General features: G+C 43.1%; 1 protein-coding gene across 2 annotated transcripts in view; it reads left to right on the top strand.

The window, feature by feature from the left end:
• LOC118510757 (probable G-protein coupled receptor Mth-like 1) overlaps positions 1–25720 on the top strand; it is a 162657-nt gene extending 136937 nt beyond the window's left edge. The window contains exons 6-8 of one of the 2 annotated variants that reach the window (XM_036053001.1): positions 14461–14599; positions 20123–20324; positions 21983–25720. In XM_036053001.1, coding sequence (XP_035908894.1) covers positions 14461–14599; positions 20123–20324; positions 21983–22174 — 533 coding nt within the window. In that variant the 3' untranslated portion in view covers positions 22175–25720. The remainder of the gene's footprint in view (positions 1–14460; positions 14600–20122; positions 20325–21982) is intronic. The other variant, XM_036053002.1, reaches the window with a different exon arrangement.
• The last annotated feature ends 200 nt before the right edge of the window (positions 25721–25920 follow it).

Genomic DNA, 25920 nt, shown 5'->3' with positions numbered 1-25920 from the left:
AACAAGCTCCAATATCTCCAAGCTGGCGCCATCTGTTGGCAAGCGCTGAGTACTAAACTACTAAGCATTCTATTAGTACATTTGCGCTCTATTTTTAAGAGATGTTCCCTCCAACATAAATCAGCTTAATCTGACGATGTCGTGACCTGTTTTTTTGCTTTTTCACCCAAAACCCCCAACATCTAGAATTCCATCTTCGATGGATGCTGTACGGTGATTCAAAGATTTACGATACATCTGTACGATCTACAATTAGCACCCGGTTTCACCTTGCAGACCAACAAAAGCTCCAAAGCCCCATAAACACACTGCCCGCATCAAACGAAATCGGTGTCTCTATTTCTCTCTTTTTGCCGATGCTTTCTTTGCCAATCTCGTTGCGGTCTAATTTGCATGTGGCAAACGGCCTAACAGAGCAACAGCAAAACAAAACACACGTCCAACAGTATCGTCCGGGGGCTGGAGAAATCAGCAGGGCCCGGTTTGATTAATAGGATTAATAATCATGCCACCACCAGCATACTAACAGCGCCAGTCGACAGAGAGCCATTTACGGGCAAAATTCCTGCCGAGCATTCTTTTTTTCCCGATACAGACCTGAGATTGCGGGGTGTGTCAATAGGAATCGACAATTTCGACAGATGTCGCTTGGGGACACAGGCCCTATCAAACCATGCTTTCGGCACAATCAAACCCGAAATGAATTAATGTTTGTTTTGTCGGGGAAGTTGTTTTTCATCGCCTTTTTAATCGATTTAGCCATCCGGTTATGATAAAACTGGCGTGCAATAGAAAAAAGAACCCGGATTATAACTATTTAAAACATCATTTCTTCTACGGGATGTGGAAGTCTACAATATCTCGACGGCACAAAAAACAGGCCAAGCTGCCAAATATTGCGGAACCGAAATACCTTCCCGAAAAGCGAAAACGTGCTTGATTAATAGAAAATGACTTGTGAATTTTATACCACCATGCTTTTCTGGGTTTCCTTTTTTTGCTGCTTGCTTCTCAATTTTGCTATTTGGGTGATGATTTTGCGCCAGGAATGGGGAACCGGGTCCTGTCGCTGTGCCGTCTCGTACGTGTGTGATAAAAAACTTAAATTAAGTTCGCAACAACAAGTGCACGGCTAGTGTCGTACGCTCGAGTGTGAGTCGATTTAATTAAAGCTTTCTGATGTTTCTTTTGCTGACGATGAAACTTTTAATTTAAATTTCATCTTCTACATATTGGAATCACTCTATTAGTTTGCACGGTTACTTTACACTTTTTTTTTATTTTTTATTTAGTTTCTTTTGCAGTTTATTTCCTTTCTTTTATTCAATTGCTCGTTTTGAAATGTTTCGAATTTTGTCTTATTTTCATTTATTTTTTGTTATTTTTTACATTGAAAGCTTTTTCCATTTTATTGTTCTGTTTTCATTCGTTTTGCTTTGATTAATTTTAATTATTTAAACGTTTTTGCCTTTAGTTGTATTTTACGTTTAAATTTCTTTTTGGGTTTGTTTTTCCACTATTTTGTCATTTTCTTAATATTTTCTTATTTGTTTTTATGTTCATTTTCATGTGTTGTTATCTCTAAGTTTCATAAAAATTTGTAGTTTTAAGTAATTTTTTATTATTTCTTTTTTGATTTATTATATTTGTTGTTAATTTTTTATTTATTTTGCCTTCTTTCCTTTCCAAGTTATTTTGTATTGTTTTTATTTATTTAATTATACTTGTTAAATCTTTGATTTATTTCGTCTTTGAATATTTACTTCATTATTTTGATAACGATTCAATAATTTCCTTTTTTCAATGTTTTTTTAAATAAATACTGTTTTGTTGGTTAGGTTATGGTCATTTGTTTGATTTTTTTTATTTTCTCTACGGTTCTTCCAGTAGTTTATTGCACTTGCGGATTTTTTTGAGTTCCTTTTTGTCGTTTTGAATTCTAAACTTTTTATTATTATATTAACGCCATTACCATAAAGAAAATAATAAAAAATAGCGCTGTAAGACCACTGACTCTTGTTGCTCATGTGCAATTCAAAATTGGAACCACACTGGATCGCATGCCGGCCTATAAATCATTTCTTTGCTAAATTTTGTTTAACAAGCAAGAAATCTTCCCAAAAATTTCCTTCTTTTCCCATCATTCTTTGATTGGGAACGCTAAACGTTCTCGAATGGGAAGCGAGCATCACGCCACGCATCGCACAACGGCAAAAGCGAGCGAAACACACTAGAAATACCTTCGAAATTACAATTCTTTCCGACTTGTTCGTCCATCGAGATTCCTTCGTCATATCGGCCAAAGCCAGAGTGAATCGTTGTAGCTGTTGGTCGCAGAACTGATCTGACTGCCCGCCCTGAGACAGTTTGTCATTCTGAGCAACACATCGCGCAGAGCACGAAAACGGGGCGACCCGCAGCAACATACACGCATTATGTGTGTGTGTATAACCCGGACCGGTGGGAAATGGGTCATGAAGTCAGTGCCATCTCAGACCCCGCGAGACCTGGAGTTCGTTTGCGGGCACGTCGTCGCTGTGTTTTTGTTGGTACACATGCAAACCTGATGAACGATCGAGTTTTCACAGATTGTGTCTGCCTCCTTCTCGTCTCGTCTGTGACACACACACACACACATCCGGCATGGCTTGGTCGGAGAACGTAATTATCCGCACGTTTTCAGAATTTCCAAATTCTGCGGTTCGTTCGGTTAATTTTGCTGGATCCCGGCTTTTGAGACAAATTATTATGACCCAAGAAGAAGGAGGAAGGAATATTTGGAATTTTCAATGAACCGTTCTTATCGCGTGAATAATGTTCCACATCCGTCAACCGACGCTGGGTGTGGTTCGGTTTTTCGGCCGAAAGGCCATCTTACGTGCCACATTAAGAAGCAGTTTTAATGGGATTTTTATTCGGATGGGAAGCAAAGAACTCACAATGCATCATCATTTTACCGCCCGAATGTTCCTGTTTCACAGCGAACACAATCCCAGGGAAAGGTTCTATTTGGTGGCCAACATATTCTCGGAAGTAAGGAAGTCCGGAAGACGGGGAACTATGCAATTTAAATGCAAATTGTTGCTTCCATCCTGATAGGAAAATTGTTACCAGCTTATCAGCTCCGAGAAGAAAAGATATTGCAACTGCTTCCTTTGATCAACCCGATTCAATGCACTGGAAAAGAAATTGAAAACTACTCGCCAGTTTTCCTCGGCAGACTCCCAACTAGCATCAAAAGTTGCATCCACTTGCTAGCCGTTTTGTGTTTGGATCATCAAGAAAATTGCTTCCAGAGTTCTGGGCCTGCTCTTAGATTCTTTGATTGCGCCTTGATTGAGATTGAAAAAGGTCTGCTAGCCATCAAACAGGAAACATCTGAAATATTATCCTGAATAAACTAACACCACAACAATCCACACCTAAAGAGTACTGCAAAACTACAAAAACGCACCTCCAAGAATATCTGGTGCGCGTAGAAATTGCTCCTAAATTAAAGTAAACAAAAACACATCATCCAGCAAAAACCCCCCCACCGAACAACAAAAGGCCCAGCCCAAATCAATTTCAAACCAGACCCACCTCACGCAATTTGGCCTGCTGACGTTCGAGCAGATTTATGACTCCGCGCCGTTATTCTTGTGGCGTACAGTTGTGTGGACTATTAGCAGGAATCCTTTCGGGGTGATTTTTTCGGCTTGAAATGATAACATACACGCGTCTGGTGAGTGATGCTTTTTTTTTTTGCGGGAAGGTTATTTCTGACCCCCTTCTTGGTCATCATCACTAACCTCGAAGCGTTGGTGCGCTCCAAAAAACAAAAACTTGAAGATGGCTTGGCGATTACATTTACGTCCGGTCGCAAGATCTGCGGCCATCCATTTGTTGGCAGGAAAGGGTAGACCTTACTTTCCCTTACCGACAGAGCTGGGTGATGCACAGCTCTAGTTTCAGGGTTTTGGCATGGGTTAATGGATCCGGAAGAGGATGTTGCTACAAAAGCGACTAGCACCGCGTCGCTATCTCTTTCAACAACAGATAACCGACCCTACGACACGGGTCCGGGCTAACAATGTGCGAAAAGTGAAATTTTTGCATCCCCAAAAAAGTTCCAACTCTTCCATGGAACATTCTGCCACGGGAAACCCCGTTGAATGAAGTTCAGTTGCTCGGCGGCCAAGCTGATAGCGGTGATGCTGCTACGCCGATGGGCGAGAGTAGCGAGGTGATCAGCGTCAAGATCGCGCGTCGTTGCGGGGCCTCATACATTTGACACCAATCCGATGTGCTAAAGCTGTCAATCAAAGGCGGATGGAAAACAGCAGACCGTCGCCGCCGGTACGGTCCGAAAACCGAACATGCACACTTGGGGTGAACGATGCCCGGCAGAAGATAGAGCCCGGTGCAGAAAAAGAGCATGAATGAACAAACAAGTCGCGATTAGAGTATCGCTCGCTCGTGGACGGAAGCATTCGTCTTGGTTTGTTTTAGGAGCGATGGAAGGGAGGGAGGGAGGAAAGGGAAGCATAACCAATCCAGGTCCATTTGATGGTACCGATGCCGATGGTTAGAATATGTGGACGACCACACCGCCGACCCAGTGATGATGAGGTTGCACATTAAAAATAGAAACGTATTCATGGCCATGATTCATAAATAATGCTGGTACTGGTGGTGGGTCACCGATATTATGTGCCCCATGGGTGGGTGGGTGGTTGTCCATGGCACGGAGATTCTAATGAAATTATGTTTTAAAAATCAATTACCGCGCTAGTGTGGCTAATGCTGGCGAATGCGTTAAACGAGCAACTAGGACGGTGGGAGATTAATTTAATTAAAAGTTTAATGGCTCGCGTAAATAAATTCAGCAACTCATAAAACCATCATCAGAACTCAGATTTATGCATACAAACATTAAAATATCGACGTAGAGAAATCGATTCCATTTCAAAAATCATGTTGTGGTTTTAGTTGGATTAAGACGTCATACTAACACATACGTTAGTCGATCACGGAGAATAGCATAAATCAACTGTAAGACTGATTTCTTGATGAAGCGCCAACCGAAACGATTACTTTCCAGGTTGTTCGAATAGTGGAATCGGTAAGGCACAACTCAACAACACGCTTGGTTTGGTTCCTATTCTCGAGAGGAGCCTAAACGAACTGCAAGCTAAACTTCAAGTGATGTTAATTAGCGGTTCGGTTCTTGAAGATATGATCATTGGCAGAGCATTTCCACTTGAGATGGAGTGAGTCAGGACTATTTCATGAACGTCCCCAAGGCTTTCTCCTGAGTTGACAGATCAGAAGATCTCATTGAGTTGTATTACTAAGGATAAACAACTCAAACGTTCTCAACCAATCTTGTCTATTTCGTCTTTTTCGTCTAATATCGCGGTTAATTTAGTGCATGTTGCGAATTCTATGAAGAAACGGAGAGACGATATGAAAGATCAGAATGGGACTTTAAATTCAAAAACTGACAGCTGCTTCGCTAGTAGTTGCTCTTGGAGTTAAAGAATTTGGAATGAAGAGAATTCAACCTTATGCTTTAAACGCTCACTGCTCTGTCAATACTAAGTAGGACCTTAAACTCATTTAGATATAAATTGAAACTGTGTTTTCAAAGACTAATTGAACTAGAAAATAAGGATTGCTTAAACATCTTAGATCTAGAATTTTAAAGTGAAACATCTTATCATTAGCTTTAAATCTTTACGAATTCAGTAACGGTCATTTAGGTAGTCTTAATATCGTAGAATTTTAACCGTTTACTTATCTCCACTGACTTTTCATCATTGAACGATTGACAGATCAGCACGCTAGACGATGCTGTCTCTTTTTTGCGATCAAAAACCATTTCCTCTAACGACATACCTGTCGCCCTCGCAGCCAGAGCACAGCCCGGCCCAGCCATTTGCAGTGAAGTGAAAATTCACCCCCCAGGGTACAAACGTTCAGCCTGACCGAGGGTACGCCGCACTCATCCATGGTAATGTAATGTTCGCGAATTTGTAATGAAGATAGCTGTCTGCCGTTAGGTCGTTGTTTTTTTACCTTCTGCTGCGTTATCCCGCGGCAATTTTCGCGTTAACCGTTTTTGCTGCCATTTGTAGCACGGTGAGGTTGCGGTGAGTGATGTCGGGATCGGTTTTTGTTGTTGTTACAGCGTTAATTCTTCGAACCTATGAAACTGAACGTGGCGGTGTCGTACGATGGTCGTGTCTCCATGGTCTCTCCATGTCCTAATTGGTGGAAACTCTCGTGTCCCGTTTCGAGTGGTTCGAGGTTGAAGTTAACCAATTTCTTTTCAGCGACCTTCGTGCCATCTTCGTGCGGTGGCTTTGATAAGAAACCCACTCTCCCCGCAAACTCTCGGATTCTCGGTATGATCTTGGTCGCCATCGTTGCGCAAATGTTGTGTGCTTTCCAAACACACACAACAGAGCGCGGATACAAACACACAAAAAATATTCCCAGATACCCAGACGTAGACCGATCGGAGACGACGGCTTCCCTTTGGCGGCAAAACCACACCAGTCGGGTGTTTTGCAAAAGCGCAGCAGCCTCTGACCACCAAGATTGGCTCGACTGCGGCACACGCTGGTCCCGCTTGATTTATGGACGGCCCGCAGTTTGGCCCATAAATTTTACTTCGTTTAGACGTTTAGTCGGTACGGTTCCATAGGGCACCCCACCGGTGCCCACCGACCGCCGGGGTCTGTTTTTGCGGGTGGAAATGCGTGCGTTCCATGGGTTTTTGATTTTTTGTGTGTGGATGTGGATGTAGTCCTCGCTCTCTCTTTCGTCTATTTGTGGTCCACTTCCTCAGAACTATTAGCGGACTGACGAGATTCTGGGAACAGTCGCAACACGGGATCCAATGTACCTGCAGTGATCCCGATGATGTGTGAGCATGTACATAAGGGTGCGCCGAAGGAAAAGACTGGGTCTGTGGGACGAGGACGGTTCCCGTTAGTTTATGCTCCACCCAACATCCAACGCTTATCCGATCGATTGGAAAACGGCGCACACGATTTATGCTACATGCTTGTTAACGAACCGGCTGTGAATTATGACACGCTTCGGTATCATCACAATGCTAAATATTAGTTTTTGAGCTCAGCGATCACGGACAATGCTAGGCGCGAGACACGATGCAATGCCCATTATGTCATCGATGAATCTTAACGCCTCGGTAGAAGTGGTAGGAAGGATTTTGTCTTATCACGAAGATGTTACAGTTGGTACCGTATGTTTAAGTGTGAAGCATAAGTGATGTGTCACACCTGTGTGAGCCATTACCGTAAATCATCACATTCTGAACGCCTTCTAGCGTTAAGAACTTTTGTTTAACTCACCAATTTGTGTAAAATGCTTGACCGATTCGATTGTGATAAACGTGACGATAATGGTGCGATGACGCTTCCTACATCCCCTCCTTCTGTCTATATCTTGAAGTACATCCTAATTGCATTCTAAGCACGCCCGGACGGGCAATTCAAAGTTGCAGTTTGATTCAATTAAACTTATAATTAATGACACCTCCGCACTGCCGCTCGCATGTGCCCTCTCGCTCGGGGATGAACTGTGTCAACATGGCAGCTGCTAGTCTATCAACTACACAATCGCGTTGGACATGGTGTGGTGTGAGGTTCAATGTTCCAATCCGGTCAATCGATCCACCAAGATACCTTCCAGAATTCATGGGAGAATGATTTAGAAAACTTATTCTTTCTTCTCCATCTCGTTACGCAAATAGACCGCTTACGACGCACTTAATCTTATCCAGTTTAAGTGTCATTGCCGTTTCAAGCAATTTATTTCCTAACCCTTCAGGACTTGTGTCCTCTCCGCTCTCGGAGAGCTCCACGCCAAAGGAAACATAAGCCACGAGTGTTGGGGCGTTTGTTTAATTGAAAATATGTATGGCAGTGAAATAAATAAAAGCGCTTTCCACCAACCTGCTGCAAGCGTGTACGGCCATACTTGGCATCAACATCCCCCGCAAAAATCCAACCTACTGTACTGTAGGTTTATTCCATTTGCGCGGTGTGTGTGTGTGTTGTTGTTCGACAGAATGACACATTTTATACACACCGCACGGTTATTACCGAGCCTATCGAGAAGGGGTTCGCCGTGTGTGGGTATTTCGCAACGCTGTGGCCATGTTGTTCTTCGCCTGCAACCTGCAAGTACCACACCACACAACCTGTCTGGATAATCGCTGGCCCGTCCACGATTTTCCCTGCTCTAGCGCCGTTCGGCTCCGCTGCAGATGACAAGAGAGTGTTGGCCGTTGTATCTATGCGTAAATAAATAAGCAAATATGACAATCTGTGGACAGGGGAGAAATGCTACTGTGTGGACGTTTGACGTTGTCTCGGTGAAGCTGCCTGCTTCGATTGTGGAGCGTGTTGCAGCTTGAGTAATCGATATCCGTAGACCTGTTTGAGTGTGGAAAAAAGAATGGGAATTTAATGACAGAACGTATTATTGATATCTTTTTTAAACTAATAATATTATAAAAATAGAATTAGTTTAATAAATTGTTAATCAGAAGGAAATAGAAGGAACAGTAATATGAGCTCTCACTAGGAAAGCCTTGGGTTCGTTCATATGCCTTCTTATGCATCTAATGGGAAAAGCATTCCAGTGGTCTGGTGGCATAGGCGGTTATCTTTCACACGGTAGGTTCGGACATCAAATCCCATATAAGGGAACTTTTCCCAAATATACTAATTAAGCTAATTTAACTCAGAGGACAATCGAGGTATTCCTCCACGGCTGCTCCACAATTCTTGAACTTCTGTGATCGTAGCAAACAAAAACGAAGGATGATTATTAAAAATTCTAATTAACCTCAACAATTGAATACAAAGTGTTTAACCTTTTTTTGTCCCCGACAATTGATTTCATTATTCTGTCAAATCGGCAATTGCTCTCCTTCTTACTATTGTGCCCAAAACAGTTCCCGCTAATGCGAAATGGAGTGCAAAAGTGAAAGGACTCTCAGTACTCACAAGAGACACCTTCCAGAGAAAGGCCTAACAGTACGGAAGCCATTTTCGGTCACTTCACCAAAGTGTTCGAATTGATTGGGGATTAAGGCACAGGAAAAAAAACCCTTTTTTTCATAAAACCCATTTCGCTCACTTTCGTTTATGCACTAAATCACTCCGCTTTGCGATTGGTAATTGTTTTGCCATTGCTTACGCGAGCTCAGGGGACAGCAATGACGATCAAGCGACGAACTAGCACTGGTCGCAGTGAACGGTCGGAATGATGATAATAAAATTGTATTTTTCCCGAGCAGTCTCCCTCTAGCATCACTGTGGGTCGATCATTAGTGCGTTTCTGGAATGTGGAAGGAAAGCCTAGACTCCAAGAGACATACAGAAACCTCTCAGTACCGGAGGGTACTAAGCTAAAGCGGGCTGCGTTTGTCGATTACGGCGCAATAAGTTTGGCGATTACTTTTACGTTTGCCACCACCAAACGGAATTAGGTCACGCGAGGTGAGGAGAAGCCTCCTTAATGCCTGGAGGCGTCGGTGGTGGCAATTGCTGACTATGCTTCATTCGTTCTGGACTTTGGCTCGACGTTGACTTTCGCTTCATTAAACTTCATTTTCGATTAACGCTGGAGCCGGAGTCGGAAATAGAGAAGCGGGACGTTAATGTGTGTTGCTTGGCCAAAGGTAGACAAAAACAGGGTGTGTGTGTGTTTTACTACACTCAACGGGCAGCAGCAAGATAATGAGGGACCAGAGATTTACTGTTCTTTGTGCGTTGCCGTAGGCAAGAACTGGACCCAGCTCGATCTTGAGCTGGAGATCGTGGACGTGGGCATGTGTTTTTTGTCTGTTATCGATAGAAGCACCACATCCTTCGATCAAGGTCGTCCTGGTCGCTTAAAAACCATCACAGCAACAACTTTTTAGCCTTCCGAAGCTTACGATCTATCTCCTCCAATTCTTACTCTCGTGTTACTCGGGTGTGGTTGGAGAAACTTTAATTAAATCATCATCATTCCCATCCGGTTCGCTACCGGAATGATCCGGTTGGTCGTGAGAACTTCCCCCGGACGAGCTCTCCAATACCCACCCTAGACTTACTTTGAATAATAAATTAAGCCTCAGCGAACAGACGGGATTATAATCTAATAGGGAAGTGAAGACAGTACCTCCGGAGGCCATTCCCTGACCAACTGCTCCACATTTCAACGTCCGTCGCGCATCCGGACATAATCAATCATCTGGGCCTTTTCGTCCCAATATGCGCTTGTTCCGATTTTCACACCCGAAATACTGCTACTGTCCGAAAGCCCTTTTCGGTTAACGTTTAAGATATTTTATGCTTCATTTTCCCTTTTAACCGAAACGAGTCTTTCTTCCCGTCAGTTTTTTTTTTTTTTTGGGTAATTAAGTGTAAGAGGTGAGAAGAAAATCAATTCCCTTCTAAACAAAGATAAGCGGAGCTCCCGAAAAGGTGTTACCCTTAAAATGTGTCACATTAAGCCTCTTCAAGGTTGCCTGCAATTTTTTATCCAATTTAATCTCCACCATAGACCATTCCTCGAGCCCTATACGGTGTGTGTTGAGATTTAGCCTTGAAATTGACGGACCGATTTTTTATGTTTTGGTCTAAATGCGACTCCTCTTAAGAAAAACAGCGTTCGAGCTTCATAATCCTAAATCCCTGGGCGTGTAGATAAATTGCGCCGAAAGTGTTGAAAATAGCTTCGGGACATTAAAAACCCCGCTCCGGCCATAATCGATCCCGGTGACGCGAAAATTGAGCGTCTAAAGTAGCGTGAAGTTAGGTTGCGGTGTTGAATTTCCACAAAAACGATACGAAGACAACCGCAGTGAAAGCAAGCGACGCAAGAAAGCAACTTGTCCAGATGTATTGGCCGCTGCTCACCAGTATCGCCGATTGACAGCTGTTGATCTTTGGGCGATGATCGATGGTTGTCTTCGGACCGAGAAGATCTTCCTACGTGCTGCTGCTGCTGCTGCCGGTCAGCATCGAATTAATCATCAGTGTTATGTGTGAGATGTGCTCCCGATCAATCTCAACCGCCAGCACAAGATCAAATCCTGCACCTTGATAATGGACGAAAGGCTGGCTGTGTGATGGCTAAAGGCGCGTGAAACCGATTTAAACTTGCTCTCGAAATCGATCTACAGCAATCATCATCATACGGACATTGACGGCCCCGGCCAACGGGAGTAAAAGCGTGCAAATTTATGTGCGCGCGCACATACTTTCTCTGCCGGTGTTTTTGCCCGAAGAAAATTTTCTAATCGCGAACTCAACAACACTGTGGACAATGTATAATGTGCATGGGCTTTCGGTCAGCCGTTGAGCGGCTGGTCAGCGAACTTCGTGGCCGATGAACCACCACGTGACAGACACCATAATGGTGGGTTTCCACGGTTAAGCGAGAGGGCAGCCAATCGATAGGTGGGTTGATTTATGTATTTGATACCGTGTACCCGCACGGCGACAGGAAGCATGGTAGACAGCTGTTTTCTCCGCTAGAATCGGTACAATGTTGCATATCGATATTTAGACGCAAATTTATGTGTTTCGTGTGTGGTGAGAGCTGAGGATCAGCCTTTAAAACTTTGATGAGCTGAGGTGAGTAGACTTGGTTCTCCTATAGTGAGCAGTGAGAGGAACTTAGGGAGAACTCGAATATTTTCAGTCGATTGGGCATTTGGATGTGTAAAAGCTGTTACTTACTTACTTATCGGTCGCTACAACCGTTTTGCGATATCCTTCAATTTCCGATCAAGGTTTATCGTCATCGTCAGCCAAATTATTATTCCGGCCATCTTTTACCTGGCGGAAGCTTCAACGCCATTACTTTATCTCAATTTGAGCTTACTACGTCTCCTCTGTCGCAGGTCTTCATACGGCAAGATAGGAGATCAAATCCCATCTGGACCATTCCCCCGTAGTGAGGACTGAATATCCAACTACCTGGTATCATTAAGTTTATTAAGTCAGAAATGAAGAAGAAGACGTGTCCTCTGCCAGTGTGGACGGCCTAAAACGTGTTTACGGGCTGGGTCGTCCGGTGACATTCTCATGACATGACCAGCCCACCGAAGCCTGGCGAATCCAATTCGCTGTACAATGGTGAGATCACCGTACAGCTTCTTCCGCTCGAACGCTGCTAAGAGGATTTCGTCCGTTAACAGACGTCAGTTGGAGAACGGCCATATCTCAGAGGAATATTTGAGTACTGGGACTGTAAATATTCTATACAGTCGCAGCATCGTCCGTCGCGACAGGCATTTTTAGTCGAGAAGTTTCCTCAGCCTCTAGAATGGCCGGTAGACAAAGCAATTTCTTTTTTCAAAGGCACTGCAGCCCCGGAAGGTCTCGGCCTGCCATTTCTGAAGGGTCACAAGGGCCAGAAATTGCAGGCCGAAATCTTTCCCGGTTATAGTGCCAAGAACAAGAGTTCAGTCAGTTCAGTGTTCAGTGTTCAGTTGTAATTGCTCAAGATGTCTCTAATACGCCGGTCACAAAGTGTTTGCCAAAAAATGATCCGCTTGACAGGTTAAATAGATGTCTGATTAAACCTCAACACTTCTAACTTCTAACAGGTACAAAACACCATATTACTACGTCAATTAATCAAAATTAGTCACAATAACTTCTCACTACCGAGTGCCAAGAAGAAGAAAAAGCCCCACAATGCTCGTCGTCTCACAATTTATCGCAATTGTTGCATTTAATATCCGTTTTTTGTACACTATTATCAAAAGGAACGCTTTCCCGAGAAACCTTTCCATCCGCCGGCAAGCAATGCGATACACAGTTTCCATTCTATTGTAAAGTTCCTCGGCTATTGGGATTCCCGGAAGAGGAATGTCCTCGTCGTCGTCGTGGTTTTCTCGTGCCGGTGACGGTCGTCCTGACAACCGGGTAGAAGCAGTGCAAGTGGCATAACATTCCCGTTCGTTTCGCACACTGAATGCGCTACCGAATGGGGGGGAAAATTTCCTGCGACTAGGAGGGACGTTGGGACACTTTTTGGAAGAGTGTGTGGCAGAGCTGAAGGAAAGTGAGTGTGGAACGCCAGGACGGAATGAAATTTTTCCCTTTTGCGATTCCGTGAAGGTGAGCATAGAATTTCGATTTTCCTCCATTTGTGTGTGTGTGCGGCAATCGAATGGGTACGCGCCTGAAGTTATGCTATAAACAGAATAGAACGATAAGTGGAAAAGTATTGAAATGCGATATCGATACCAAACAGTCAACAACAGGTGCAGCGCAGTGGGAGAAGAATTCATCCACTCGAGAGGACAAGATCCAAGGAACCGGGGAAAATAGAAGCAGGAAAGTCGTTAATTTAAAATTCCTTCCCGTTTGCCGATAAAATGTAAATATTTGCCCAGCGCCGAAGCTTGGCTATCCCTTACATTGTTGCACATTGTGGGACGCTGTTCGTACGCTTTGTTTCGTCAATTAACAGTAGTTGCCTGTTCACGATGGAATCGCGATCATCCTTCGCCCGAAGAACCGGAGTGGACGTGAATCGATGTTTTTTTTTTGTGTATCCGGATTCTACACTATCTTCTGTCCCCGTTCTGTAGCGCTCCAGTGTGCCCGGTTACATTGTAGACTTTTCCGGCCATGAAGTTCGCTTTGTCCGCCCGTCTGCGAAACTGTACGATGTATGGTCGGCGGAGTCGCCTATCGGAATGGTAAATCTAATCCACTTCAATATCCTCCGTGTCTCTGCTAGTGGATCCGATCCCGCCAAGCGGACGGAAGTGAGTCAATATTGCAAATTTATTGCCATCAGACAATGAGATACAGTGTCGTGTTGTTGCGCACTGTCTGGATGTTCCAGCTGGATTACGGACGTATCACGGGTGAGAAGTCTGGATTCAGGGATCCCTCTTTTGAGAGCGATCCGATTTGATTCGACTAAATTATCCGGTTGAGTTCACTTTAGTGTGTATAAAATAAATTTGTTGCTCTGTATGTTTAATGACTTAAAGCTGGTTAACACCTTCTCCAACTGAAAAAAAATTGAAACAGTAAACGTTGACATTAATGCTTATTTCATTGGCCATAATAAATGATTTAACACCAGGCGGCCCAGCAACCGTTTTACCGTGTTGGCCTAATTTAAGATCCATCTTCCACGCCAAAAAACCCACCAAGTGTCTCCTGATGACCGTCAGCCACCTTAGGTAGCACTGATGATGCATTAATGACGAGGCTGGTGTTTAAATCCCTTGTCCTGGATTACATCAAATCCCCTAGACGCCAACCGACAGATTCATCGATGAAAAGAGAAGACATGCGTATGCGTGCATAATATTTATACAGCCGGTGTTGTTGATGTAGTTCACGATCATTTTTGTCGCTCGCATGTGTCAGCATTATGCTCATCACGTTCGTTCGCTTCTCTCTCTCCATTCCACAGGTAACATGGAAATGCTGACCTACTTCTTCGGACCGATCGGAATTCTGCTCGGCGTCAATCTGCTACTGTTCGCATCGACCGCCCGTCAGCTGACCTGTGGCCTATGGAAGCGGGACGACGTTAAATCGACGACGGAACGGTAAGATTAGTCCCTCTCTTTGCGCTCCTTGGCCTTCTATCTATCCCCGTAACTAAGCCTCACTTTAGTGATTGTTTTTGTACTTTTGCTTGTGTTAATTGCTGATGGCGAGGATTCGTGAGGATCGCCCGCCCGAATCTTTAGTACTAATGCAAACGAAACGAAACTAACACTCATACACACTCATAATATGGACCCAGGACTGTTATACTGTAGTGTAGTGTGATAATGCTCTAATGGGATGCTTTTTAGTGAAGGAATTGAAACATGACCAGACAATCATAAGACGTCATCCGTATTAATTCTTTCTTTTAACATTAAATAGCATAACGATGGATACTAGTGACTATATTGAAGTGACGTATTTCGAATATCAACTGAAACTTTTCTTAGCAAGCAACTAAATCACTTGCTTTAATTGGAATATTCAGTGATACATTTGGAATATCAACTGATTCATACATATTAAAATTAACTCAGACACATTCTATTTAAGTGCCTTATCGCATAACTGCAACTTTTTAAATGGATTTTTATTTATTAAACAGTTACATAAAGTGTTACGTTTATGATATCAACTGACTCAAACCAAATTTATTTAAATTCAGGAAAAGTAATCTGATTATTCCAGCTGAAACTGTTTAATTTGCTAGTATTGTCTGCTATTCAAAGTGCTACGTTTCTAATTTCAAATGACACTTGAAACAATGCTATAAATTAGTGATTAGTTAATTTTGTTTTACGGAAAAATTAAAAATTCGTTTATTTGATATTATTTGAAAAAAATAATTCATTAGAAGTGTTGCATTTGAAATTCCAATTGAAGTATAAATACCTTCAACATATAAAAATAATTTTTTTTTCTTGATATCAATTTAAAGTTTGAGAGACACTTTATCCTTTTTTAATGCCAATTTATTTGAAACATTTATCAAAAAGTGTGACGCATTTATGAGATCATCTGCCACATCCAAACCACACTTGCATTCATTGTGCCAATTTATAACAATTCCATTCGCTAGGTAATTTTTCCCATATCAAATGATTCATTTGCTATTTCAAATGCGTTTTTTTTGTCCAAATGCCTCTTCAATACCTTTTGCCATTTCTGGTGGTTATCCCCTTATAAATTAATAGCCATTTTTCGTCGACCTGTTAGCTCGGGGGTAAAAAGAAAGAACGAACCCGAAGACATCGCCAAACAGCGCTTGCGATTGGTTTTGTGCCCTATCAAACCGATATAAATGGTGGCAATATATCCTTGTTCCCGGTGCGCGGTTGGTCGTGTCCAACCCTTTTCGCGCGATCATAATTTGTCGTTGGCGTTGTTCAAATATTAGTTTCCATTATGGGAAAGCGAACCACCGTGTGGCCAGCGCAATGCCGCTCACTGGTCTGGTCTGGTTGCCGGCTGGAAAATCACTTTTGCAAACTTCACTCGCACGACTCGTCGGGAAGGATAGTTCCGGCTGTTGCTGCCGGAGCAACATGGTGAATGTGTGCGGTGGAAACTCCTGCATCCACCGAGATATCCTGTACGACCGAGGACCTCGTGAAGAGAAGAAGCGTTCAATCAGCAGAAAAGTAGTGGTAACAGCCCTTTAAATTGGAAGTTGAACATGGTGGAAAGGTTTGCTTTACCTTGGTCCTAGACAACCCAATTTCCAAAAAAAAAGAGAAGAATTGTTGAAGCTTTCTCTCTCTCCTTCTCCCCTTTTTTCTCATTTCCTACAACAGAAATGGGTCAGCACATTTTAAGTTTTCCCGTCGAAAGCAATTTTCGATTTAGAACGAATTTGTACAACACACCATAAGAGGAAAAAAGGAAAATTCCTGGGAAAAGGGCACACACATACATACACCACCACACTCATTCACGTGTTTGGAACTCGAGCGGTAGATGTTCCCGGTTCGAGTGCAACAAACCCCATTTACCGAACGTTCATTTCCGGCAGGCGTGGAGTTTCTATGGCGCGAAAAGAAAAAAAAAGTCCCCCGGTACACGCAGACATCCTCAGAACGGGCCCAAGTGGTGCCACCACTCAGGCTCCAACCGCCGAGGAAATAATTAAAAGCCACCCTGGCCCCTTGTTTTTTTCTGGTGCGCCATTTTTATTCATTCGATTTTCGTCGGTCCAATTCGCTTTCAAGGACCTCTCTTTAGCCTGCCAGAAAGTTCCGCACCGGGAAAAGTTTCATCCGCATTTTCATGAGGATCGTTTCCGATGTGTTTTTTTCCTCCGTCTCTCTCTCTCTCGGTGTGTTTTCGAGCACTGTCGATTCGGCTGATAGGATTCGGTATTTTAACGCTCCGGAATGTGTGTGTGTGTGTGTGTGTGTGTGTGTGTGTGTGTGTGTGTCGTAAATCTAGCTGGGAGAGAAATTGTTTAATTAGCTACAATTACCCCATCGACGGCAAAGGCAATGTTTTACTGTCGCATGGGTAATTAATTGTCCGTTACTCGAGTAGTTTGTGTCCTTCGACAGGATCGCTTTCCCGTTTTCTGATACTCCAAAAATTGAGTTCTAATTTAAAAAAAGTACAGGAAATTGTTTTCTCTTAATTTAAGAATGTGGTACAACCGAGGGAAGTTTTTCCTGAAGAGTCTCCATACGAGGCCTTTCCCGGTTGGCAAGATTTATTCCCCGGAAAATGAAACACATTTGCCTCTTTTGCCTCAATCTCAACACCGTTTTTATTGCTTTCCAATTAGTCGGTAAAAAGCTCTCCACTCGGGGGCTTTTCTCTCGTCGCTTCTTCATCAAACAAAGTGGAACTTTAATTGTGAAGCATCCCGGCGAAAGGAAATCGCTTACCAAAAAGTGCACAAGCACATTCCCGGCTTCGTCCAAATTTTCCGTTGAATTAAGGAATAAACGATACTCCCGAAAAAAATAATGATGCACTTCGGGCGAACTTTTGGAGGAATAGAAAAACCATGGGCAAAACAAAACAATTGAGCTCTAATTTTGAGACCAAGACGCAAGACAGGGCCATCCCGCATCATTAAGGATCCTCGAGCTGCTTCCTCCTTGCGCTGAAGAAGCGTACATAATAGGATGAATTGAAACGCCTAAATCATTCAAATGATTCGAAGTCCACAAGATAGAGCTAGAAATGAGAGTTTTGATAACATTCCATTGCTCCAAAACAGGAAAGTGCCCAAGAGCGCTGACGAGCTATTGGATCCTCGTTTCGTAGACGACTTTAAGGATGAGTTACCGTCCGTTACCGTTGTCTTAAGCGTAACTACGGTGAATCAAACATCGTTGGGACATGCTCTGATGCTGTTTTCCAATTAAACTCACCTTCCGACGGTTGTTAGCCGATTGTGGACATTGACGACGATGACGACGTCCTGAACGACAACGATAAATTACCATGGCAGCGTGTCCCTTTTTCCTGGGCGGAGAGGATTGTTTGAATTTAATTTCATCATTCAGTTTCATAGCTTGGAATCGCCTTCAATTACACACTGATTACCAAAGGGAGCTTCTTGCATTAGAGGGGGGAATAACGCCAAGGGTTACCAAGGGTGACTAGTGCTCCAGATAATTTCCCGACAGCACGTGAAGTCATCGTCTCCATGAAGTCGTGTTGCATTTAGATTTATACGGACACTGATGTGTATTCAATGTCGCGTAGGCTTTCCTGTCCCACATCAGCACGGCCGCCCGGGAAAAAGTTCTATCGATAATGAACCTCTCAACCTTGGGGACCCCCCCCCCCCCCTTTTTCTAGTCACTCGAAACGTTGTACAAAGTGAGGCAGCTTAGACCAATTTGCTTGCCGTGTCAAATGTGTGGCCTCGCGGCACGATAAACGTTGGGACAATTTTCCTCGCGCTGGGTGGGCTCTTGTGTCGGCGGCATCTCGAAGACAAACGATCCGGCCCGGAAAAGCCGCTCTGGAGTACCACGCGAAACAGCGAGGTGGTCGTTGGACAAGTACAAAAATCTGTATCATTCCGACCTGACCGTCGTTCGGTGGGGTCTCTCTGTTTACGAGGATTTATTGCAACTTTTTCGCATCGCCGTTCGTACCGTCGTTGCCCGTCGCAGGCAGGAAATCCATTCGGGGCTTGTTGTTTTATCTGTTAGAATCCACCCCCCCCCCCGCCAGCTCTGGGTCTAGCTGAACGGGAAAAAATGGGGGGAAAACAGAAAGCCACAGGATGATAGTGCACCGACATTTTTTTTTCCTTCCCTGCAAACTGATGTCGGTTAGCAGGGCAACCGGTACCAGGGTACGGTACGGAAAGTGAGTGATAAATCTAAATAGTAAAATGGTAATAAAATAAAACACGCCAGCGAAATGAATGTGTGTGTGTGGGTTTCGCTAATAAATAGGGAACACAGCTCCAGAGAGATCCGCCGGACTAATGGGCAGGTGATGGAAAACCCACCGGGAAGGTTAGGTTTAGCGGAAAGATAGTTAGCATGGCGAGGAAAAATGAATATTACTGCGACACGGATAACACGGACTGGATCGTGTGGCGGAAATACAGTGGTTCGCATCTGAAATGGGACATCCAAAAATGAAGTCGACATTAGAGATCAATTCGCGATATTCTGAGTGTTTATTGCCCAAACTAGATATTCTTCAAATAACCTCAAAAACGTAGAACGAGTGCATAAAATATGAAAAAAAAATTTAATGCTTAAAGTCAATCTCTCAATCTCAATAGTTCAGTAAATTTAAAAATTCCTGGGCACTACACTTCAATCTCGAGAGGTCTCGGCCTGCCATTTCTGGCCTTCTGTGACTTAATTTTAGCCATAGCAGCCCTTTTTCGGAGGAGGCAGCCTGGATGGGATTTGAGCCCAGGCCCTGTCATGTAGAGACCGGCTCTGCTATCGCCTCGACCACTGAAATTCAAATCTCTAATACATCAAAATTGCGGACTTTATGCATAAGCTATAGCCAAATGGCAACCAGGTCTCCAACAAATCTATACTCTTATCTCTAGTCTAATTCTAGCCGTTTCTGGTTAATCAAACATTGATCATTCGACTTAATATGAAAGTGTCCCTGATTCGTTACGACCCACTGTATGGTGCTGGTTTTTGCATTTCCAACCCAAAACACGGAACTACGGACTAGTTGGTGTTTTTAGTTTTGCATTTTTTTTTCTTGCTTACTTTAAGGGTGGAAATTTGGATCTATGGTTCCTGGTGCGCCGAGAGCACATGTGGGATACATAACGTAGTTATCTCTCTGTCCCTTTCTCTCTATCCAAGTAGACGGGATTCCCGTTATTGTTTCTTGGGTTGTAATTCCGTAGAGTATGTGTCCTTTGGGTCTGTGTGTGTGTGTTTGTTTTTGTGTGCGTTATGTTTCGTTTCTGGCATGATTTAATGACCCACCAACCCTCTCCACCCTTCCCCCCTTCCAAAACCCCACTCCCTTTTCTCTTATACCTCGCCTTCCCTCCCTCCAACCCTTTCTTTCTTTTATTTTCTCTCTCTCTCTCTCTCGCTCTCGCTCTCGCTCTTCCCGACCCCCATGTGGAAATCGCTCAGCCGCGGTTTGGTTTCTTCTCCCTCTTACAGTGCGGCGTTGGGGCGCGTCTGCCTCAAGCTGGTGGTCGTGATGGGTGTCACCTGGGTGGCGGACGTCATCTCGTGGGCCGTCGGCGGACCGAACTACATCTGGATCGTGACCGATCTGATCAACGCACTGCAGGGCGTATTCATCTTCATCGTCGTCGGATGTCAACCGCAGGTAAGTTTTGGGCCCTCCTCCTCCTCCTCCCGAAGGGAAAGGTCCTGTCGATCGAAAGATCAAATTCTCTTACGCAAGCTTGTTTTTTTTTTTCTTCTTTAAATTCCAACTATTTTTTACGACAGGCGAATGGATTTTCGCTTCCAGCGTTGATTGCCGCCCGTAGCAAGAGAAGCATTGAAATGATAAACCTACTTAAGCTGACTGCTACGCTGAAGTAATTCGATAGGTTTGCGATCGTATAGATTTATTTTTAAAAAGTAATACAAAGGCACTTAGATTAATTTAATAAGATGCTTTCAGTTGTTAATCTTTAACAATAATAACGATCACAAGTGAGCTCTCCGTTAGGGCTCGCTTAAACCATATTGTCCATATAATCAGTTCAATTTTTCAAAAAGAAGATTTTTTTTCTTTTACACAATTTTGTGAAAAGCTAGAATTATTCCACTTTTTTTTATTAAAGTTTATTTTAAAAAAAAATAATTTTCCCAACCTTTTTTACTCCGAAAATCAACTTTAATTTAGGACCATTTTGTATTTTCTAAAATTGCAAAGTAATTTATTTATTTTTATATAAATTATATTTGCACTTAACTCTCTTCTTCTTCTTGCTTGGCACTACAACCTTGAGAGGTCTTGGCCTGCCATCTCTGGTTCTCTTTGAGACTTGATTCTACCCGTAGCAAAGTAGTCAGCTCTGCGCACGGGCAGGCGGTCTTGATGGGACTTGAACCCCGGTCCTGCCATGTGAAGACCGGCGCCGTTATCGCCTCGGCCACCGGACCACCCCTTATCCGCTCTTATCTCAGCCTGTTTTACTTTGTTGTTGCTAAATTGAATATCCAGTGCTTAAAAAACTTAAGTTTTTCATAATATATTTTTATCAAAATCAGTTTTTAATGTGATCCCCAGTATAATTAGCTCTATTTGCTCAAATTGGATTAAAGGATTTGTTAAAGTAATTTGTCCAAATATTTTAATATCAATTTATTCTTCAAAGTAGAACATCAAATCTTCTCTATCCATTCTTCCCCGTGATTTGCCTATTATCAATCTACTTTCACTTCACTTTTGCTAGTTGCTAGCGAGCCTCCAGAGAGCTTCGCCAAACCACGAAACACGGAAACTAGTTTCTGTCTGGCACACAACAAAGAACAGTAGAAACTCTCCCACCTAACCTATCGCTTCTTGCTGCCCTTTCGAGCGAAAAAACCACAAAATCTCATTTGGGCAGCGTGTCATCTGTAGTCCGAAAGGCACGATCGCCCGTTAGTGGTTTCGGAACCGCGACTACGAACCACCTAACAAACGAGACGAAATTAACCTTTACCTCCCGAGTTGACCGATAATGGGAGGTCCATTCCATTCCTTCCCCGTTTCCGACAGTGGTTGGAAGTTAATATGCACCAACGGAAGGCAAATTAAAAACGCACCACAAGGCAAAAACCAGCTGAAGGATATATGGAAACAGCATAATGCACTCATTGCTTCACACCTGACGACTGTGGCGCCTCGTTGAGTGGCACAGATTTTTTCCCCCGCTTGGTGAATCTCCTGGTGGACCATTCATATTAATTATCCTAATCTCAACAACGTTCTGTACAGTGGAAATCACAATTTATAACCATCGCTCTCTTGCGTGGCATTTCTTCCAGGTCTGGGCCGCCATGAAACGCCTGTGGAACTCGAAAACGGGACGATCCTTCACGAACACCACGCACGGCCCGCAGCACTCGAGCTCGTCGCACGGTTTGCCCTCGATGGGTGAATCGATCACGAACAACACCTGCACCAACAACACGACCACCACCACCTCGAACCGGGTACCGATGGAGACGGTCTGTTGAACCGTGCCGGGCGGAACACGTCCGGATGACAAGTGAGGTGAGCCAAAAACAAAAACCCTGCTTCACACTATTAGGACTGGAGTCGGGAGGTGCCGGATGATGTTAGCCACGGCACGGACCACACCGAAATACACACCCTCGGACGAAGATGCGCCAACGTGTCGAATCGTATCGACGACGGCCAAACTGTGATGAACAAGTGTCGGTCGGAGATAAAGTGTTCTTGTGTGTTTTTTAAACCATCATCGGTGGCTTTAACGCAACTCACCGTCATCATCATCCTCGCGGCACTGGCAAATTTTTGTAGCAGGAATGACACCAAGCTTTCTTGGCTCTTGACTGGACGCGTATTCGAAAGGGGTTGGCGATGGGACTTATATCCCAAGGAGAGGAAAAGCATGCGCTAAATAAGAGAAAACAGTCAATGTTGGTTCCCTTCTACTTTCCCTTCATCTCATATTGCGCCTAAATAGAGTATAGAAGCGAGAGCGACAGAACGATAGAGAACGTAGAGGACCTTCCTACCTTTGCAAACGTATACACTAAACGGATAATAACATTAATATTTAATAAATTAAACCACAATTCGCAATTCACACACACACACTCTTCACCGTTCATAACAATAAACCAGCAGAGATCACCGTTGGAGGCATACGAGTACGAGTGCTTGAAGATGTTTGCAGTTAGGCGATCGCGTACGCTGATGTCAGTATTTTTGTTGGACCTCTAACTGAGCTCCTCAAGCTGCCGGAAGTCCTCCCATCCATCTTAGTCTAGGGAAAGCAATTAACACTTGATAGAGAGAGAGGGAGAGAGATGTAGTGTATAGCGTTGACGACTCAGTCACTGAGCTCGAGAGCCTATCGATCGAGGTTTTTGTAGTAGTTAAGTAGGATATAGCATTTTGCCAAAACCAGAACAAAATCCCAAAACAAAGGCTAGAAGAAGCGTTCGCAGGAGAGGAAAGAGAGACGATTTTTTTTTTTTGTTGTTTGGACTCGTTTATGAGTAAGTGTATATTTTATGTTAAAAATAATTTTATCCAAAGGTCGGATCCGTCCCCGTCCGACAAGCTTCTTGCCGAACAAGGGAGCGATCCGACCGAGACGAACACCTAAGGATGGTATTTTGAGCTTCCTGTAGGAATTTGTTGCGCATTAAACAACAATACACTGCCCCGGGTGAAATTCATGTAAGCTTCTTCTTTTGTTACTTTTAAGAGCTTTACTTACGTTTGTAAGATTACTTCCCGATTTTCCGCCAACAAAGCATTCTCTTGTGTAGTTTTATGTTTAGAGCTTACCTCTTGGTAGAGTATTAATTACTTAACACACAAACACACCTTCCTCTCACCTTTACTTCGTATATGTATTTATGTAAAAAGTGTAAAGAAAAATGAAAATTCGTTCGTATGATTTTAGCTTACTTTCGCGATATGTTTGCTGCTTACGGTGATCCGCCACGTTGATAAGACTTTCCGGGGAAGAAGGGTACAATGTGTTTTCGTCTTTGGTAGCTTCTGTTATTGCCGATCACTTGGAAATGATTGTTTAAATCGGTGGCACGTGTAACACTTGTAACAATAACGTTTGATATGTCCGTGTCCTTTTTAAAAAATATATATATAAAACTATACACACACTTACACGCATATAAGTAAAAAAGGTAAACGTGTTAACAGTAACAATAATTAAAAACATTTAATGCGTAATATACAAATTCGATAAAAAGAAAAACGGGAAAACAATAACGCAAACAAACACGAGCCCATATAGAGCAATTCGAGTAGGAGAAGATAACGATCGGTTTTATGCATTCTTTTTAGAAAGGTTTACAAAATTTTATGGCCAAAAGCGAACTTTAATAAGAAAATTCTACCATCGGACGATTATTGTACGATCGATTTATAGCTCGAACACATAGGCAGTAGCAGCAGCAATATTTCGAAGACGAGTAACATACATACTAAAAATAAATAAGCCAAGAATGGTCGAAAAGGAAAAGAAGCCGCCCACCGGATGCATAAAACCTGCAGCAAACAATATAGATATATCGTTCAAAAACGGTCACTTTAGCAATAGCGCAAAACTAAAACGCTCCCCCCGTAACGATCATCATCATTCATATAAATTTCTTCTCACAGTAACGCGCACACAACTCTTTGCACACAATATATACAAACAACAAGCATAATTAACTAAACGATATCATAAACTTTATAAACAAAATCGGTGTTCATTATGGGGGTTCGAGCGATATGATGGAATTTTCAGGCATGGGCACACTGTGGAACTTTGCAATCATATAATGGAATCTTGCAGGGGCAACTGTCAGGAGCGGTTTGCAATGCTTCGGTGAATTACTGGCTATCGTAAAAAGGGTCAACGGATCGTTCTCGGTCACATTCTACAGTTCTCCCAACTGTTTGCAAAATTCCATTATATGATTGCAAACTTCCACAGCGGGCTTGCAATATTCCTCTTGTGTGGTGGGAAAGTTTCCATTATATGGATCGAACCCCTAGTGAGAAGTGTTGATACATTCGAGTCCTGTTTTTCTTCTAGTAAAACACTCGCACACCACCAGAACAGATCGTTGTATTGTAGAAGTTTTGCAAATAATTCAGCAGTTATCCACTCGATAAAATAAAGAAGCATCGTATAGCGAAAGGCACCGAAGCAAATCATTTAACCACCCTTCTCCTTCTCGACTCCAATTAAGCTAAAAAGCGGTAGTTAATCAATTCACGAGATAGTGATGTGCTAATCCAACAGTGGGAGAGGCGATGGCGATAAATTGCACAAAACCGTCCCGATCACTGTCCAACGGCGAGCGATACGAACACGACGAAGCACACTACAGTGCGTCAGTATTTTTCGATGTTTAAATAAATCGATCCGATGTAAAGTGTGACAGCTTCTCACTTCCATTTCCATTGCTTCTGCTTCTCGGTGCAGTTGCAGGAAAACTACACATCCTAACCAGCCCGAATCATTTAAATCGCTTTTCTTTCTATCTGAAAGAGGGCTTGTTTCGGAGGGGACCACGTGATGAGTTTTTCATCTCGAACCTCCCTCCCTTTTCAGTAAGCGATAAATCAGACTTAACTTGCCATTTAATCTCAAACCGATCTTGACTTGTTCTAAGTACTTTTCCGCTCTAACTTGACCGTTGTCTCCGCGTCACAAAGCACAATTTATAAGCACAATATTCACATCTCACCCATAACTCGATAGTTTAGCGAAGAAGTCTTAAAAAAGCGAGGTATGCGTATCGGAAAACAGCACGCCGTCGGAGGTTTTTTCGTGTGTCGGTTTTTAGGCAAACACGCTACAGTATACAATAAAGTTCGGAAGGGAACGATTTAGAATATCGAAACCGAAGCGAGAGCTTATATTGCAAATCGCAACAACAAAAAATATTCAATACAAGCGCAATAAAAAAAGGTAACACGCCAACACCTTACTTACTATACAAATGATCGAAATATTGAACTTTGCGGATCCCCGTGTAGTTGAGGAAATAAAAAAAAGTCGAATCAAACGAACTGCACTGAAGGGGGGGGATTTCTTTAAGGGGGTGTTTATCCTTAGGTGGGTATTGCAACATCCGAACACCGTGTCCCAGAAGAAGTAAGTTTTTTTTTTCTTAAAATAATTATTTATCACTGTTTTCCAATATAATGTTTAGCATACAGTGATGGACAGAATAATAAGACAACCTTTTTCCACAGCTTCCTTATT

Source organism: Anopheles stephensi, chromosome 3 (assembly GCF_013141755.1).
Source record: "Anopheles stephensi strain Indian chromosome 3, UCI_ANSTEP_V1.0, whole genome shotgun sequence".
NCBI classification, from domain to species: Eukaryota; Metazoa; Arthropoda; class Insecta; order Diptera; family Culicidae; genus Anopheles; species Anopheles stephensi.
This window is presented reverse-complemented; position numbering and strand designations above follow the sequence as displayed.